This window comes from Rhineura floridana, chromosome 4 (genome assembly GCF_030035675.1).
Source record: "Rhineura floridana isolate rRhiFlo1 chromosome 4, rRhiFlo1.hap2, whole genome shotgun sequence".
Taxonomy (NCBI): domain Eukaryota; kingdom Metazoa; phylum Chordata; class Lepidosauria; order Squamata; family Rhineuridae; genus Rhineura; species Rhineura floridana.
In genome coordinates, this window is record NC_084483.1 from 164,150,162 (window position 1) to 164,170,027 (window position 19,866).

The following is a 19,866-nucleotide window of genomic DNA, read 5'->3' on the forward strand; positions in this document are numbered from 1 at the left end:
ATTAAAAAAAATTATCTGATTGGAAATTAAGAGAAATCTTAGCTAAAAGATGGAGCCTGGGTAGGGAATGTTTAATTTAGCCTACTTGCTTTCAGCAAGAAGGGTTTAAGTGCCTTCAGGCCAGGCCAGTCACCAGAAGGCCATTGTAGGAAGAAAGGAGCCTAGTGTTGTGGAGATGTTCGATGGGAGCATTCGGGAGTAAAGATGGATGCCCCTGAAGGCTGCAATTCTAAACACACTTACTAAGGGACTAAGCCCCACAGAACTCAACAGGACTTACTTCTGAGTAGATATAGTTTGGATTGTGCTGTTGGTAAAACTTGACTAGAGATCCTCTGCAAAGACATCCATATCCAAGCAGGGTTGACAACCCCCTGCCTGGAATGCCCTGCCCTTATCTTTTAACATGGCTGCTCCAAACTTCTTTACAGATTTAACCCTTCACTTCAGAAAGAGGTCTGATAAATGAGTAAGAGTAAGAAGATTCTCTACCCTTTCTGTCTACCCTGTGGGCTGCAATAAACTCACTTTGACAGCCAACCCAATTCCAGTGAGTAATAATTGACAGAGAGAAAACACACATGGTTTGGTCTACCTTCACAGGCAGCAGCTTGGGAACAACAATTGCAGCCACACTTCCAAATATGTGAATTCTCTTTTACCACTATTGGGCAAGAAACAAACTGCCATGTAACCAACAAGGTGCATCATCAATGGGTTTTAGGGGGTTGAGCTGAGCACATACAACCACTGCTGTTGCTTCTATGGATGTAAGGGAGTGAGGTTAAAGGTAAATGAAATGCAAACAGAAAATGAAAAACAAAAGACAGTGATGCTTTCCTAAATGCAATACCATACCAACCACAACAAGATTCCTATGAGTAAGGCAGACAACTCGGCATCCCACAACCAGTCAGGATTCATAACCGAAAACCAAAACTAAAAAAATCCTGGCAGCCAGTCAGTTAATGCAGAATGCTGTGGCATGATTTCTGACATGAATGAGATCCTATCAGCACATAATACCTCTGCTCTGAAATCAGCATTGGTTGTTGATTTGCTACCAGGCCAAGTTCAAGCTGTGCTTTCCATGTTATGGGTGCCACATAGTACTTGTTCTGCTCTTGTAAGACATCAGTCCTGTAATGTGGCAGCACCTATGCTTTGGAACTCCTTGCCTATTGACATTAGGCAAACGCCTCTTTTCAGCACCTGCTAAAATCATTTTTGTTTAGGCAAGCCTATCCACTCATTTGAAATGTGGTGTTGGAGGAGAGCTTTGCGGATACCATGGACTGCGAAAAAGACAAAATAATTGGGTGTTAGAACAAATTAAACCAGAACTATCACTAGAAGCTAAAATGATGAAACTGAGGTTATCATACTTTGGACACATCATGAGAAGACATGATTCGTTAGAATGGACAATAATGCTGGGGAAAACAGAAGGGAGTAAAAAAAGAGGAAGGCCAAACAAGAGATGGATTGATTCCATAAAGGAAACCACAGACCTGAACTTACAAGATCTGAACAGGGTGGTTCACGACAGATGCTCTTGGAGGTCACTGATTCATAGGTCGAGGTAAGTTGTAATTGACTTGAAGGCACATAACAACAACAAACAATCCAGGCATGTAGAAGCTATTGTGTTTTTAAATCTGTTTTTAACTCATTGTAGGTTTTATTATTTTGAATGTTTTGAATGTTGGTTTTATTAGCAGCCAGAATATTTGTTTTTTTTTACAAGGGCCCCAGTGGTAGGGCAGCTCCCTATGGCAGTCAGCCTCTGACGCTGGACTCAGGGTGGGATGAGGTAGGGAGTCACACAGGATGTGATAAGCAAGGAGAGTCGACTCTGGGCATGCACAGAGACCCTCTCTCCCCCACCCAAGTCAGCTACTAAGCCACCAGATATGTAGCTATTTTAACAAAGGAAAAACAAGAAAATAAGGAAATGTCAACAGTAAAGAAAAACCTACAGAAATATGGAGACAATCAAGATAAAATCAAACAGAAGACTTTTGTGGAACCATGTTTTAAAAGTGATGAAAGTCATATCAGAATATGTTTGCAAAAACTATCTTTTATGCAATCAGGACCTGTGTGCGCTGCACCACCGACCCGGGCTCGCCCTTACACGCCTCGTCACGGGCCTCGGACTGCTGCCTCGCACCCCCCAGGCTCCCACCTCAATGTTGCTTTTTGCACTGCATCCCGCCAGGCTCCAGTGACTGGTGGCCCTCCTGATGGGGCTGCCCGTTCCTGTGCCTCCCTGTCACAATCCCTCCCCGCCCTACATAAGGGGCTACATGTGCATAGGAAAGGCTGAGCTCTTGACCAGCTGCCCCATGCACCTAGGGGGCACCGCGTTCACTTCCCGGGCGTCTTTAGCGAGGAGCCATACAAGATGCACCCGTCCTGCATGGCCCCCTCCCCTTAGGAGCAAGGAAGCCAGCCAGCCTGCCTTTTGGCCATGATCCTTCTGCCTGAGCTTTGGGGAGAGAGAAAACTCCCCGACTAAAGTTTGTGTCAGGTGCTGAGCAGGAATAGGGGGCAGGGCGAGGCGGTACCAGGGAGGGAGGAATGCAGCAGTGGTGGCTGGTTGCTGAGTGAGTGAGTGAGTGAGCAAGCCAGCGCGCGTATACGCATAAACAGTTGGTCAGGAAGGAGGGAGGGGAGGCAGCGGCTTGCCCAGACCCCTTCCCAGCAAGCAGAGAGCAAGGATGGCTCCTCTGGGAAAGGTATGCATGAACCACACATGTGTGGCTGGGCCGGAGCCTGGAAAGTCAGAGATCCAGGTATAGGGGGGTGATTTGACCGGAGACTGGAGAGGGCCCTGATGCCTGAGTCTCCGGCTGAAAAACAGAGGTCTGGCATCCCTATTCCCTATACAGAGTAGAGGGGAGGGGAGTTCAGCACAACTGAGGAAGGCATAGTAGCCTGCCCTTTCTTTTTCTCTGGGCTCACTTTGCAGACTAGGCCTCAGCTGGCCTCCGAAACAGTCACAAACACAGTCACATAGGCAGAGGGACTACATTAGTGGAGGCTACAATTTGTAGGGAGAGGACCTCCAGAAGACAGGATAGAGAACAAGATATACCTTTCCCAGCTCTGTTGGGCAATCTGGAAGTAGAATTGGAGCATGTTGAAACTCCTGGATCAGGCAGGGAAACAGCGAATGCAGCAGGTAGGCCCTGAAATGGCTTCTTGGATCCCTGCTTTGGCTAGCAAAGGTCCAGAGGAAAGCAGGAAAAGGGAGCCCTGAAAAGGGCTTTTGAAGCAGCTTCAGCAAGAGGGGACCTCTGTTTCAGCAGGCAGGGCCCAGAGATAGTGAAGGAAAAGCAGGGGAGTCAGATCCATGGGTTCTGGCTGGCTATGTGATTCAGCAGGTGATTTCAGGTAGAGTGATATTCAGCAGAGTAGAACTGGCCAAGTCTGTCAAGTACCCAATGTACATGTCTAAAGACTTGGTCAAGAGCAGATGTGTTGCTATAGGAACAAATGGCCAGGGATGCTCCTTGAGGAGGGTAGCCCTCCCCCTACATATATGGTTAGGGCCAAGAGGTAGCTTGTGTGTTTTTGGTTAGTCTGATCTGGGAGTTGGACAGAGAGAGTGTCTCACTTTTTGTGTTGAACCCAAAGCAGCTAAGGCTTTGGGGAGCCTCCCTAATGGGGAAACAAGATCTGTTGGAGTATGTATGTATGTATGTATGTATGTATGTATGTATTTATTTATTTATTTATTAGTTGCCCATCTGGGAGGATATCCAACCACTCTGGGCGACGTACAATCAGAAGTATAAAATTACAATGAACAATAGACATAAAGACATTAATACATTAAAATCACCACCAATAACTGCAGAGCCCACAGAACCTAATTTTAAGTTGTTCTGAGTTTATGGCTAACTTTAACTTATTTAAACTGTATCCCTGTTGTACCTTGCTTGGAAAAGGCAGGATATATTTAAATACATAGAAGTATTGAGAAGATCCATTTGAAATCCACTTTACCCATCCCATCTTGAGCGGCTCAGAGACAAAGATTTGATGAACTTCTTCTGGTTCTTACCCTATAGGGAAGAGAGTGGACAACATGCCATCTTATCACCCCCTCTACTCATAGCCTCCTTGCAGTGATCCCCTTCCATGTCATGCTCAGATTGTATATATGTGTAAATAAAACTATGTATCATAAAGACACCACAGTCTTCAGTCACCTTCATTCCAAGGAAACTGAATCCTGGATAAGCACAGGAACCACTAGAAGTTTTGCACCTGTTTGAGACTCAGATGTGCACTACAGTATTTTTAATATATTGGAAGCTGCCTTAAGAACTTTGGTTAGTAGGTGGGTATAAATAATCCTAAATAAACTCCTATAGAGCCAAGTTTTTGTCATGCATCTGAAGGAACTCAGTGTTGGGGTCATGCTGGCCCTCACTGGGGAGGGCATTCCATAAAGTTGGTAAAACAACTGAAAAGGTCTTGCTTTTAACTAGATACATGTCAAATGTCAAAAGATAGGTGGGGGCACATGGAGCAGGACCTTAGATGTTGGCTGGAGCATATAAGGGGGTATATGTGGGAGAAAGAGGCTCTTAAGATAGCCAGAACCCAAGCCATTCTGGGTGTTAAAGGTAAGAATTAGCACATTGAATTGAGGCTGGAAACTTGCATTATATTAAACACTGTTTATGAAGCCATAGTCTATATCAATCTGGTTATTTAAATATTTATAAACCACACTTTTGTAAAAAATACAGGGCAGGGTACACCATACAAAATTACAGTAACAATAAAACCATCCATAACTGCTGCTTGGTAAAAAGAAATAAACATTTCAAAGACCTGTTTGAGTAACATTGTTTTTAGGAGATGTCTAAAAGAAAGTAATGATTTCAGCCAATCTCTACTAGCAAGGAGTTCTACAGGCCTGCCACACTAAAGACTCAGTCCCAGTGAAGAGCAACCAAACTTCAGGGGCATGGGGAACTACAAGAAGTGCCCCGATCTCGGTGATCACAGTGGAGCATAAGGAATCAGACAGTCCTTAGGGTACTTTGGGCCCAAGTTGTTTAGGGCTTTGTCAAGTAACACAAGAACCTTGAACCTGGCCTGATAGCATATTCAGAAGTCGTAAGTCAGATGGGATGGGTAGGGAGGGTAAACATTTATGGATTGGGATGAGGTTTTTTGTTCATGTATTTATTGGCTTGACTAGTTTTTAGTTTCAGTTGGATATTGCATTACTTTTTAAAATCCACCTGAAGTTTTCTTTTTTTGGGGGGGATAAAACATATGCTGATTTTATGGCCAAACCTACAGAATCCCATGGAAATAAGCTTTAACTTTGACACTTACTCCAGATGTCTGTAAAAATGCTTAGAAGAATTTACCTCCATAATCTGATCCAGGGCTCAGCCCAGCCGTTTTTTAAAAATCCTGAACTCATCCCTAGAGTATGAGAACAACAGGGTGCTCCTGAGCATATGCAATGTGCATTTTGTCACATTGGACACCACCAATAGCTTTCACATATCTGAGGTTAGAAACCAGCAATTCTGATTCACAGGGTGTGCTCCCAGTGCCAGCTACACACGAGCCTTGCTTAGAAATGAATCATCACCTCCAAGTCCCCAGCCCAAACCATAACTGCTTTACTACCCTTTCCACTAAGCTACTTAATTAGCTCTCTCTTGTCAAAACCATCCTGCATAGCATGCTAGATGGTGGCAACATCAATTTATCTCTTAATAGCAGATCACATTGCACAGAATCCTTTTCTAAAGTTACATTTCCATGATTCCCATTTGAATGGATATCATTAATGTTGGGATCTGTTCCAAATGCTGTTTTTTGGCATTAGAATTTGAATCTGTTATATAATGCCTAGTGACATTTGCCCACACCTTTAAGACTGGCTGGAGAGGAGTGTGTTTGTTACCTGCAACAGGGCCTTTTCTTCTTATTGAATCAACACCACCAGCCCTCATTGTTTTGTGGTTGGCTTTTGACTAGAGTGAGGCATATGTGAAGCATTCAGCCACACCTCAACATAACCACTCATTATATGGAGGTCCACGTTGGGTTGCTGTTTTATCTACAGGATGTTCCCAGTCCCCCATTTAAAATGATCTGTTCAGATTTGCGCCTTGCTTGTTTTACAAGCTGAAGATCCAGGCTGGGTGCATGTGAGGGGCCGGGAGAGCTCCTGTATGTATTTATTTTTGGTCTTTTTTGTAGAAAACTGATAGGTTTGAAGGAGCCTGGTGATGTTGCTAGAGCACTGTGTAATTCAAGTCTTAATTTCCCCTGCCTTAGTCCCTCCATCCATCCTCACCCCTTCTCCGGAAAGGCCAGTAGTGTTAACCCAGGCGGCGGTTGCGAGCCAGGAGGTTGTGCATTGCCTCCGAAACGAGCACAATCATTCCTTCTCCTTGTTGTTGCCCCTGGCACCGTGACATGGGCAGTCGAGTCGCATTTACTATGCTGTCACCTGAGGAGGGGGACTCAGAGCGTTGCTCCCAAGCTGGCATTGTCAGAGAATATGGCGTTTGCGAACACAATACACTGCGTGGGCAGAGAGAAGTGGGGGCGGAGAAAAGAGAGCTTTCCTTAGCAGGTTTATAAATATACCAAGCAGACTAACCTTCAGCGTCTAGAGAAACAAGCGGAGGAATGCAAGTTGCAACATTTCGACTCACCCCCCCCCTCAAACTTGTCGTTTTTAAAAAGATAACGCGCTCTCTCTCGCTGCTGTTAGTAATAGCAAGAGACCTTTCCCGCCGCCCCCTCATCATGGTGGGAAAGCAGCGCGCATTAATTTCAAGGCACTGCAGAGCATGGAAGCTTCTGGGTTACTGGAGTTACTGAGTACGGCCAGAAGGGCGATGAGCTGAGAGGTAGCCAAGAGGAAACGAAAAGCCAGGCGGATAATAGCCTGCTCTCGCTCAAATGGGGTAAATAACTTGAAGCGCCGCCATGAACCAGAGAGAGTCACTGCAGCTCCAGCCGATCAGCAACGCCATTTCGCTGCCGCCTCCCTTCCTTGACAGCGGGCCAATTCCAACCCTACCGCCCAGCCCCCACCCACTTTATCTACCTTCTTCAGACATCCCTCCTAGACCCACCCTCCGCATACGCGCGAACGCCTCCCTGATGTCAGATGGCAAGGGTACTCTTCTACTGGCAATGTAACTCCCAGTGCCCTACTTCCTGATTTCGTTGCTGGCGTCACTAGCGCGCGCCAATAAACGCTCCCTGTGTGCTTGCGTCTTTTCCGGAAATCAGGAGAGAGAAGGGCGTGCTGCTTAAGGAAGGCCGAAATGGCGTTGTGGGTGCGGGATCTTTTGGCTTCTAGAACGGAACTGGTGACTTTGCCGACCGAAGATCGATCAGTTTGTGGGTTACTCCGCGCTCGTTGCCAGGTACAGAGAAATGCGTTCGTATGACATAAGTGGGTGTCTGTGTAAAGGACGGAAAGAAATACAATGAGGTTGTTTGTGGTTCTTTCAGGGGTGGGAAACCGGTGGTCTTCGAGATATTGTTGAAGTCCCAACACCCATCAGCCCTACATAGCAAAGTTAATGGTCAGGGATGATGGAGTTGTAGTCCCAACAGTTTCTGGAGGGCCAGAGGTCACTTATCCTATATGTTTTTTGTGTTAAAAACTAGGTAGGCTGGAGACAAGGAGAAAGTAGATGATTTGATACCTTTCTTTTCATAGTGAAAGAAAGCGTAAATGGCGTGATGGGTGCTTTCTAGGGTTACACACAGGCAGCTGAATCTTGTCGTTTCTTACCAAATACAGATTTTTTTGGTCTATTTACCACTCACAGAAACAAATGTCTGTTAAGTTGTGTGTGTGTGTATTGGGGGAAGTGAGAAAACTCGGATCAGTGTTTGATACTAATTGTCTGTAGAATAAGATGGCTACAGATTATTAATGGGGCCAGTGTTAGCTGATCTGAAAATAAATCCTTTGTGGTCTATGATTGGTTTCTATTTCTTGCCCTCTTCCAAAGAGCTTGAGCAGACAACAACATTTGAAAATAAAATGTATGTGATTAAAAAACCAGATTAAACTCGCATAGACCAAAGAGAACGTTTTACAGCTCCTTCAGAAAATATACAGAGTCTGGCTTTGTTGGAGATCTAGGGGGATTTTACAATTGTGTGATTTGGAAGCTGACTAACATTTCAGTATAGTCGGGCCCCAAAAGGTGTCATCCAAAGTCGTGTGTGTGAGAGTCTTATAAAAACTCCCAAAGATGTTGCACTTTAAACAAGTAAAGCTTACAAAGATGATAGAACAAGGGGATCCTTTTGTAATTTTCCACAGTTGCATCAAAAAATTAGAGGGTGAAGGAATTAGACAATTGGATTTGAACATGGCCTGCTCAAAGACAGCTATGGGTGATCAATTAGCTGAAACCTGTTTTCATATTATCATTCCCATGTTCTTTTCTTTTTTTCCTTGTCAGTTAACAGAATCTTTCACTTCCAAATATTAATGGTGGCTCCACCGATTTGTTGGACTCAGTGGGATGTGACTCTTTTTGTGGTCTGTGCTGCACATAGTTGTATATGCCCACTTGGCCAAGTGCATCTTACAAAGAGAAAAACCAAATTCTTTACCCATCTTCCTCATATCAGCATACAGTTCTAAATAACTTGACTAGAAAATAATCTAATTGCCATTTACTATATACTAAAATATTATAGCATTTCTGCTTACAGTCTATTTTTAACTCTTCCTAACTTTCTTGTTTCTAGGGTATTCCTCAAGATCACTTTTATGTAAAGTGTGATGGTCGACTTGTTAATTCTGAAGATGTGCTGCAGGAAGGAGCTGTTTACAGCCTGGAACCAAGACTGTGTGGTGGAAAGGGAGGTTGGTTCACTGTTGCAATATTGTGCAAAATAATCTATTAGAAAAGGATGCAACTCTTTTGGAAGTGAAAATAGAAGCATATTATCATTTCCATCATTGCAAGTAGCCTGTCAATGTAACTATGACACATAAAGGCTAGTGTGCTACTAAGCAGCCGAAAGCCCAGTATGCTTTTTTCCCTTCAAAATGGCACTTTAAAACTTAACACAGTGAATTCAATGCTTATTATGGAAGAGATTGAAATATTTAGCTAATTCTTGTTAAAATCAATGTTTATTGAAACATTCAAGTGCATTTTTTTATTTGCTGTGCTGATTTTCTGCAGAATCCTGAGGTTAGCTTTTGATGGTGTTTGAAGACATATGTTTGTAATTATAAAGACAGTTAAATGTGTACATATTCCAACAGCATTAGGAAGAACTTCATGATGATATGAGCTGTTCAGCAGTAGAACAGACTGCCTCAGAAGATGGCAGGGACTCTTTCATTAGAGGTTTTTAAGTAGAGGCTGAATGGCCACCTATCAGGGATTCTGTAGTAGTGGATATCCTGCATTAGTTTGAAGTTGGACTAGTTTACTTTTGGGGTCCTTCCAATAATTATAATAAGCTTTAACTTTGACACTTACTCCAGATGTCTGTAAAAATGCTTAGAAGAATTTACCTCCATGATTTGATCCCGGGCTCAGCCCAGCTGTTTTTTTGAAATCCTGAACTCATCCCTAGAGTATGAGAATAACAGGGTGCTCCTGAGCATATGCAATGTGCATTTTGTCACATGGGACACCACCAATAGCTTTCACGTATCTGAGGTTAGAAACCAGGGATTCTAATTCTGTACCCTCTTAACAGAATCTGTCTGTTCCCATGGTATTTCTCTCTAGCTTCTCACTGTCTCTCAGCCTCAGAGGAAGGCAATGGTAAACCCCCTCTGAATACTGCTTACCATGAAAACCCTATTCATAGGCTCGCCCATAAGTCGGAATCGACTTGAAGGCAGTCTATTTCATTTCATTTCAGTTTCCTTCATTGTCATCTGCTTGTTGTCTGCTGTTAACATTGTTTTGTCTAACAATGTCACAGTTGCTGCTTAGGTTTCACTAGAAGCTGTGGGGGGGGGGTTTATGGCATATTTGTTAGAATTTTATTTGACTACTGAAATATAATTAGCCTATATAACATACACACTTCATCAGAATGCTTTTTCAGTAACTGACAGCTCTAGAAAAATCCAGATGTCTGATTGCCTAATTGCCTAGGAATTTTATTCTGGCTCCTGGGAATCTGAAATACTTATTTAGTCCTGTATTGGGATGTCAGCTGGGAAGATTTTTTTCAGCCCTGCTTCTGGACATCTAAATCGGGCCTTTTCGTAGTGAAATTTTAGTTTAGTGGCCTTACTGAGCCAGGGTGTGGTTTTGCAATTCACCCATCCCTCAGAGCCAGAACTCATCTGCAGATCTGTCTTTTCCCCGGTATTCTTTTATGTATTCTGCAAAGTGCTTTGAAATATCTTCCAAGAATTTAAATACCAGCCATTGCTATTAGAAAAAATGAATTTGCCATCACAAAGCAGTATAGTGATACTAGCATTTATTATAGGCTTTTTTATTTATGTATTGTCCAGTATAGTAATGGGCAAAGTACAGAAGATGGCAAGGCCCAAATTAAATTACTTTCTTGAATGCCAGAAGTTTTGTGGCTTTCCCGTTACACCATTAGTGAATGCTAGACCACACTGTCTCTGTGATCAATATGCTACATGCTAATAATTTGAGACAGCATTTCATTAATGTCAAGTTTCTGAAACTGCACCAGAATGAGCTGCTTTCTGTTGAGGGTGGGATATTTGACCCACCCTGTTTATAACTAAGCTAAGACAGACATAGGGGTTATGCTGTACAGGGACAAAATGTTTTCTTAAACACATGTAAACAATGTCAGCTTATTGCATAGTCCTTCACAGACAACAGTCTGTCTCAAATTTCTGTATGCAGCAGTAGGGAAGAAAGCAAATACAAAGAATAAAATAAGGTGAGATCAGTCGTGATGAGCCTGGTGCCTTCCAGATGTTTTGGATTACACCTCTCATTAGCTCCTGCATCTGGAGGGCTTCAGGTTGAGGAAGTCTAGTCTTGAGTAGACATCTTTGCAGTTGTCAGTCAACCTCTCTGTAGTTATGTCACAAATTCTAGAGGAATTTGAATTGATTTGGAGTGGGGTTATGGCTCCAAAACTCAATAATGTAACTTAAGCTTTTTTGCATCTTTGGTCTCAGTTGAGGGAGGATAACTAGTTTAGTATCAGGTTCAAATAGATTCTGTCTATGAGACAGTTTGTGGTTTCTGCTATTGGAAAACTTTTTCTTTAAACTGCAATGCTCTAAGTCTCTTATTCTTAAAGTTCTGCTGCTGACAGCTTGTAATTTCTTCCTAGGTTTTGGATCTATGCTCCGAGCACTTGGTGCCCAAATTGAGAAGACAACAAATCGAGAAGCTTGCAGAGATCTTAGTGGAAGGAGACTTCGAGATGTTAACCATGAAAAAGCGTGAGGCATTTTTTCCCTCTTGAATGCAGAAAATAACCATACATCTCATTAGAAGAGGGTTTTTCTAATAGTTACAAAAAGTTACAAATGACAACGCTGACTGTGCACTGTATCCCATTCAGTCTGACCTTTAATCTTTCTAAGTCCCAGAGACTACCTTCAGTTTCAAAAGCCCAATTAAAATTACATAATGATGGTGTTCCAATAGCTTTTATGCAGCCATCGTGATCAGGTGGCATAGAAACTAGTGGAACCCAAACATTACATAATGTTAACTGGTCTTTTGAAACAGAGGTTTTGCTATGTCTGCTTACATAGCATTGTTGGAAAGTAATTCTCTATAACTAGAGCTGTGTGGTTACATATTTAAAACCAGTCTTGCATTTAACAGTTCACCTAGGTAGCCATAGACCAGGAATTCCATATAGCTGAGCGAGCAGCCTGGTGCAGGAGACAGATAGAGATCTTTCCATCCCTTTTATGCTAGTCCACTTGATTTCTGGGCTAAATGTGGAGGAAGAAAGTTCCTTCATAATCAACACAAAAACACAGTGAGCTGCGAGAAGGCAGTTGGATGGCTCCATCCTTTCGCCACCAGTCTGCTTGGCAAAACGCTTTTTGTTTTTAACTGTCCTGCTGGTCCTCCTCTGTGCCAAGCATAGAAATGCAGGCTAGTAAAACAGTGGCAAGCTAATAACTTTTCTGTGCTTATTTGCCAACCTGATTAAAGTAGTGAGCTCATTGAAGGGCCCTTGCTACACCATGTATTGGAAGTGAGTGACACACATGGAACTGCAGAAGGACTGTTTCGAGTGAACCTGACAAGGGTATGTTGGGACTGTTATTGCTGCCGCCGTTTGATTGGTATGGTTTTAATTTTATATATTTCTGCTCTGAACCTTCTGGTGAAGGCTGGACTGGAAATATGGCAGGTAAAATCACTTTAGTGAGCAAGGTGTCTTTTTACCCTTCCCTGCTTTTCTGCGGTAATGAAAAGCTGGAAGATTATTCTTTTTCCTTACGGTGTCCCTTCATCTATTGTTAGAGGGCAAATCAAGTTTTCATGTATTTATGTAGGAAGCATAGGCAAATGAAGCTTTCCTGTTCTGCACAGGGCTTGTCCTCCCAGCATCACACCTACAGTAGTTCACGCTTTACATGCTCACTATGCCATGTGGCTTCTTCTCCCTTAACAGGATGGCTGAATGGGTGAAGCAGCAAGCAGAACGTGAAGCTGACAAGGAACAAAGGCGTCTGGAAAGACTGAAGCGCAGACTTGCTGAGCCAAAACACTTTTTCACTAATCCAGACTACCAGCAGCAGTGTCATGAGATGGCAGAAAGGCTAGAGGACTCTGTTCTCAAAGGTAGCACTGAAAGCATCATTGGTCTTTACACTGGATTACATGTCTCAGTAGTTGGGCCCTTAGCTGGTTGTAACTAAGTAGCCTGTCAATATCATGGTCTGGTGATAAACCTCTCCTGTGTGTGTGTGTGTGCCTTGAGTTTTCAACCTCTGGGTTGGATGCAGACACCTCCCTCTGTGAATTGGAAAGTTTTCTTCCGTTTATAGACGGGACTGGGAGCCAAAGGAGGCCCCCCCACTCTGTTTACTGAATGCTACTGTGGGCAGAAGATAAAAGTCAATGTTCAGTGATTTCCCTCTTCTCCCTGCAGCCTCCATTCCACCTCCCACATTGCTGCCTGGGTGTTTGTCCCCACTCCTCCAAGGAAACTTTTTAGGGGGCAGAAGGGGGAGTTGCCAAAAATTGCCTCCTTCCCCTTCCATCTGCAGAAGCATCCAGTTAGCCAGGGGCTGCTGATGGCAAGTCTAAATCCAACCCCTTTTTCTGACCTCTCATTCTTTCTGCATCTCAGTAGCTGAGTTGTTCTCTTACAGTGGCTCTGACCATGAAGGTCTTGTCATGTGTTCTTTTGGCTACCATTGGCGGCTTAGCTGCTTCAGTATTATAGAGACTAGCCAGCTTTGGCCTGCAGGCATATTAAGCTCCTTGCAGGACCTTTGAACCTGAATTCTGAGGTCCATGAACAGTCTAAGTGAAATTGAACCAATTCCCAAAATCCTCCATGGGCTTTGGAATGGCATCTTGCATACAGATTGGTTCAATGGTATCATAGCCTTCTGATGAACACAATAGTGAATGCTTGTAAATATGAAAAGGATTTCTAAAAGTGTTCATTTTGATAGTTGCATTTTGATAAATTTTGATAAAGCCAACTTGGATGGCTTTAAAAGAGCTTTAGACAAATTCATGGAGGATAAGGCTGTCAGTGGCTACTAACCATGATGGTTATGTTCTGCCTCCACTGTTGGAGGCGGTACACTTCTGAATACCAGTTGCTAGGACTCAAAAGTGGGGAAGAGTGCTGTTGCATTCTGGTCTTGCTTGTGAGCTTTCCACAGGTATCTGGTTGGCCACTGAGAACAGGCTGCTGGACTAGTTGGTCTCTTCGCCTGATGTCGCAGACTGTTCTTATGTAATTAGGTTGCTGGGATAAATTAGTGGAGCGTTTTTTCCCTCATAACTCTATTAAGTTGCAATAAAATGCAAAGTGGAGGCCATTTTATTTATTTTTATATATGTATATTACACTGATATCCCCCCTTCCCCCAAAGAGCTCAAGGCATATGGTTCTCCCCCTCTTCATTTTATCCTTGCAAGAACCCGTTAAAATAGTTTAGGCTGAAAGGTGGTGGCTGGTCCAGCATCATACGTTGAGCTCAAAGGCTAAATGGGGATCCCCCAAGTCCTAATCCAACACTCTTAACGACTATGGTATGCTGCCACCCATGTGGATGACTGATGACATCTTGAGTAAAATGGTTAGAGCTGAAAAATAAGCTCAATAACACTTTGATTTATTGAGACTTTAGAGATAAATAAGAGTTGCACTTTTACTTCTCTTATACCTGCTCTTTTTATTATTTACACTTTTATGTTTGATTTGAAATGTCAGGGGCTAAATGGAGAAGGAAGAGTTGTCTGTTTTTACCACTTTCCAGGCATGCAAGCGTCTTCCAGCACAATGGTATCACCAGAGAGCAGCGGGAGCCGGAAGCGCCCAGCTGATCCGGAAACAAGAGCAACGTCTGAGAAGAAAAGGTGCTTTTGGTAAGCATTACAGATTGACCACTGCACATGATGAAAAGAAACATGGTAAAGATTGTAAGGGAAAGGATCAGAACTGCGTTCTTTAAAGTGTATGTTTGTGTGTGGAAGGCCTTAAAACTATGGCATGAATCCCAAGAACTGCAAGCAGTGTTCTACATGTGAAAGCAGGCTTTCCTGCCTCCTCTGCTTGCACAAGTAACCCATTGGATGCAAGCCAGTAACTATTTTGTAGTAATCTCCATTTCATAGTGTTCTGTTCCTTGATAAGCATATTTATCCTGGGCTCCTACTGGGAGGAAGGACAGGGTATAAATCTAACAAATAAATAAATAATATTGTGGCAAAATATCTCAAACATAAATTTAATAATAAAATCTAGAAGATCCTGAAATACTGACCATATCAAAGAGGATTAAGTCCCATGGATCTTTAACTGAATAAGCCATTATAAAAATCCTGCAATGGTTCCAATACAATATAATTTGCAGCAGAGCAAGAATATCAGAGACTATTTTAAAGACTGTATCTTTCCCCCTTAACATTTTGTCATTGCAAATCATTGTAGTAAGGAACCACCAAGTTGTCTGTTCTTGCTCTATAAACTCATGCAAGTGCAAATTCTCTTCATCACTCTTACATACATCATACCCTTTCAAGACTGTAAATATGACATATTAGTGTGGTTACAAATTATGCTGCCACTAAAAATGGCATCCCTGTGCTGAGTTCTCTCCTCTAACCTAGCAATCTGCCACAGCAGTTCAGTATGTTGAACTCTCTACGTTCACTGCAGAATACAGTAAAAAATCTAGTAGTGTATTGTAAAAATATTCTGTGTAAGTATTTCAACTGGTGGACCCTCCATGACTACAGCTGTGTAATTGCCAGTACTGCTCTTGAATGAGTTCCTTGGAATTGGATGGGAACAGTCTAGTGGTAGTTTTGTGCCAATTGGGGTGCATGTGATCTCGGATTTCCCACTGTGACTACTTTCAGAAGGAGTTGCACTTTTATCATTGCCATAATGACTTCTATGGAATTTCAGTACAGTAGGGCCCCACTTTTCGGCGGCCTACTTTTCAGCGTTCTGCTAATACAGCAGCTTTCAATTAGAGTAAGGCCCCACTGATACAGCTCTTGTTCCACTTTTACGGCATTTTTCGGGCGTTGGGCACCATTCTGTTGAATGAGTTCCGCTTTTCGGCAGGTTTCATTTTTAGGCAGGCGTCTGGAACGTAACCTGCCATGTGAGTGGGGCCCTACTGTACTACAAGAGCTTCACTGAAATTGGTCTTGCATTACTTTCATTGGTGGGCCGGCCCTACTATTAGTCTGTCTCAGGTGGCAGATGCTATGGGATGGTGAGTGGACAGAGTTGTGGGTGCATCCTGTTCTACACCCCTTAAGCTAACCTGCTCCCATATAGTGCATTGAAGAATGTTGAAGTAAGATTCGGCGGCCAATCTGCTCAGCTTCTGTATACAGAACTGGGGGAGGCACCACTTTGCCCTTTGCCTTGGTTAGCAAAATGTCTTGAGCCAATCCTGCTCTTCAGGGTCAGAACTTTCATAGCTACAGGGCAAACATGCTCATGGCCCTTGCTTATCTTCTGTGCTTTATTGAGACCATTTGTAAAAATTACATGCAGTGGTGTGTGTGTGTGTGTTTTAAAAGGATTTCTGTTGATGGTGACAGGTTGGGCGTGGACGGGTTGGAGGATCCTGACAGTTCACAAGACAGCAGTGACAGTGAAGATGATGAATCTCCTAGCACATCAGGAAGTTGCACCATGCCATCCTGCAACCATGTCAAGGTAGCTGAAAGTACAGAACAGAGTCGCAGCCATTCAGAGGATCCCATAAGCTGTTTAGCCTCTGATGCAGCTGAGAAGTCTCAAGAAGAAATGGAGGATGCTAAAAAGGATCTGATAGAGGATCGAACTGCCAGGGAAATTGCAACTACTGAGAAACATGAAGCAGCCAAAACAATGAAGGATAGGGAGCAAGCAAATGCCTCCAGTACTCAAGAACCTGTGAGCCAGTTACTGGGCATGGTACGTATGATTCAGTATTTCTGACTAGAGATTTTTTTATTTTAAAAAATATTAGAGACCACCCCCTCATATAAAATATTGAGGCTGTGTACAGCAAATGAAGGAAGTACAATAAAACACAAATACCATAAAAAAACACAAAATAATCCTAGAAATGACTGGCTCATCTTGTATAAACAAGTGAGTAGACCGGTTGGCGTGAAAAGGTTTTTTTGACGGTACGGACCATAGCTCAGTAGTAGAGCAACTACTTTGCACGCAGAAGGTCCCAGGTTCAGTGCCCAGCATCTCTATCTACAGTTGGGAGAGACCCCTCCCTGAAATCATGGGAAGCCGCTGCCAATCAGTGTAGACAATACTGAGCAAGATGACTCATTATAAGGCAGCTTCCAACATTTCTGTGTCAGATATCTGAAAATTGGGCAAGGATGCCTACTGAGTCACTGCTGGGAGAGCATTCTGCAGTGTGGTACCAAAATATAGATGGGCATATTTTGCTTCCTGAACCCACTGTGCATTCTATAGAAAGAGCCCTTTTGTGACACTTGTGTTCTTTGTCAATTTACCATCTATGATTAAATTGTAACTAAAAACGTGTAATGTGTCAGACACAATTCTTTTAAGTGTAAAAAAAAAATGCTATATATAGGTTTCCTTACCATGTATTTTCATATACAGAAATATTATAATGCAGAGGTTTTGAGGAAAGAAATAATACAAGGAAATCCCTATGGAGATTCCTAAAAAGCTTCATGACCTACATTTCCTAGGAAGGCTGGCTTTGCTCATAATTTTAATGTGCAACTGCAGTGTTACACTTAATACTGGATAAATGAGTATTCTGTCATTTAAGGTATATAGCAGGGTTGTATATTGTGTTTATATGTATACAACTGATCTTTAGCATGCATCCTTGGAAGAGGGTCCTATTTAAAATTAGTGATACATATTTCCAAATTAAAAAGGCTCCAAATATTTAAAGGTAAAATAGTTTCGAAAGAGGCTGAATACCATTCTCCAAGCCTTCTATTTTTTTCTTTACTGACAGCTTGCGTAGCCAGTTCAATTAGGATTTGTGTAATTAGGTCCAAAATCTTTTATCATTTTTGTATAAAATATATTGATGAATATTTGCCGCTCTGGGCTCTTGTTGGGAGCAAGAGCGGGATATAAATCATTTTTTAAAAAATCAGGTAAGATGAGGCTTTCTGTGCCAAAACAAGGGTGGTTGCTATGTTGGCCCTAAAGTAATATAGATCGATGTGTGTGTGCTGCATGGAGGAGCGGTCAACCCTCCTGCCAGTCTGCAAAATAACTCTCATCATAAAGACAAGGCTGCAGGCCCTTTTGCAGGCTCAGTGGAACCAGAGTGGCCTAACTAGCCCTGGTCCAAAGCATTCAGCTTTTACTTTTTTAGGGAAAGGGTGGACAAAAGTGTTAGAAACAGCCAGATGTTCTTTTCAGCCCTCACCAAAAGTTTAACATTTTTGGAGACAGTGGGAAGCCTTACCAGGAAAGGACAGGGTATACTGTATTTTAAACCTTTATTCATATAAATTTTCCCGGCCACTAGCAGCTGCAGTTAGTGGCTAGCCAAGCTTCCATTTTCTCCCGCAATGTGTTGATTGCAGTATCATGATGTAGCATACTTCCAGATACTTTTTTGGGGGGAAATGGCAGTGGCTATTTTAAAGTTTTTTTTAATACAGACTGCTGCCCTTCCTTTACCATGACAAATGCTCCCAAAAATATAAAAGCTTTCACCCAGGTCCTGAGAATTTCACAGAAAAATGTCCTCCCACTTATTGGGCTGCGAAAGTGGGAAGATGTTCTTCACCCACAGCTACTGTTAACCATAGAGCAGGCATGGAGAAAACTGCGCCCTCCAGATGTTGCTGGACTCCAACTCCCATTATCCCTGACCATTGGCCATGCTGGCTGAGGCTGATGGGAAAAGGAGTCCTACAGCATCTTGAGGGCCACAGAGCCTCTGCTTAAAAAAAATACAGCATTATGGAGTCCTTTAAGGATGCTCATATAACTTAAACACAAACAGCAAACTTTTCAGTTCCACAGACTGAAAACATTTAGTTCAGTTTTTGCTGACACACCTGAGATACACAAACGCTGTATTTTTTAACTCTCTCTCTCTCTCTCTCTCTCTCTCTCTCTCGCTCTCGCTCTCTCTCTCTCTCTCTAGGAGACTGCAATAATAGATCTGCTTCAATTCAATTCTCTTGCTGAACTGGAAGCCCTAGGGTTAGACAAGCTAAAAGTTGAACTGATGGCTTTGGGACTGAAATGTGGGGGCACATTACAGGATAGAGCCGCACGACTTTTTTCAGTGAGAGGTCTGTCTAGAGATCAGATTGATCCTGCTTTGTTTGCTAAGCCTTCAAAAGAGAAAAAGAAATAATTTTTTAAAGAAACCCACCAGTGTTGCAGTTCTTTAACTTTTTAAAGGTTTACATATTGCAGTTTTGGATAGTGATCTCTTTTCCAGAAAAGCAAAGGTGGATTTGTGTATTCTTTAAATACAGTTCATATATGAATAACTTTTTTGTGATGAAAATTAAAGATTGGAAGTCCTTCCAGCAGCCTGGTTGCCACCTCGGTTTTTGTACAAATCCTGATAATTTTTTCACAAGAAGAGCATAGTAGTAGGCTTCTCATTGGGAGGATTTTTCCCTATGTAAGCCCATTTGCTAAGATTAGTAACAAACCTTTTAACTGCAATAAAGTTGTCTGAAAAGTTTTTTTAAAAACTCTGAATGACATTGGGTGATATTGAAGAAAATGACTGATGGAAAATGAGCGCTATGTGGTAATATTAATAGTTAATAAATCCAAATGTTATGAACAGTGTGTGGAATTGTCTGAAACCTGATTTCACATTTGAGAGTAATTATCTCTAACACAATACTTGTTGCAAGGACACTGATGGGCAAATGAGAGCTATTCCTCCTCAACCCAGGGCAGCATGCCCTTCCAGCCAGCTTCTATTATAGCAACATCCCCATCTTGGGAGCGGACATTGTTTGGGTGTTTTTAACAAGCCAATATTGAGGTTTTAATTAACTGCTGGTGAATGCCAGATACACCAAGAACTACTAATTTTGTAAAGAAACTCTTTAATTCATCTGTGAGTTGAGATAGGCAAACTAAGCGTGCTTCAACCTGTTAAAATGATCCACAGGCTAAATGACTGGTCTCAACTTATGTATGCAATTCTAACAA

General features: G+C 42.5%; 1 protein-coding gene across 1 annotated transcript; it reads left to right on the forward strand.

Annotated features, from left to right (window-relative positions):
* Nucleotides 1-7,166: 7,166 nt before the first annotated feature.
* Nucleotides 7,167-19,494, forward strand: SDE2 (SDE2 telomere maintenance homolog). Its single transcript, XM_061625039.1, has 7 exons — nt 7,167-7,430; nt 8,779-8,896; nt 11,332-11,443; nt 12,640-12,809; nt 14,468-14,576; nt 16,272-16,629; nt 18,830-19,494. Exons 1-7 carry the CDS (start codon nt 7,329-7,331, stop codon nt 19,043-19,045), a joined length of 1,185 nt encoding a protein of 394 aa, XP_061481023.1. The 5' UTR covers nt 7,167-7,328; the 3' UTR covers nt 19,046-19,494.
* The last annotated feature ends 372 nt before the right edge of the window (nt 19,495-19,866 follow it).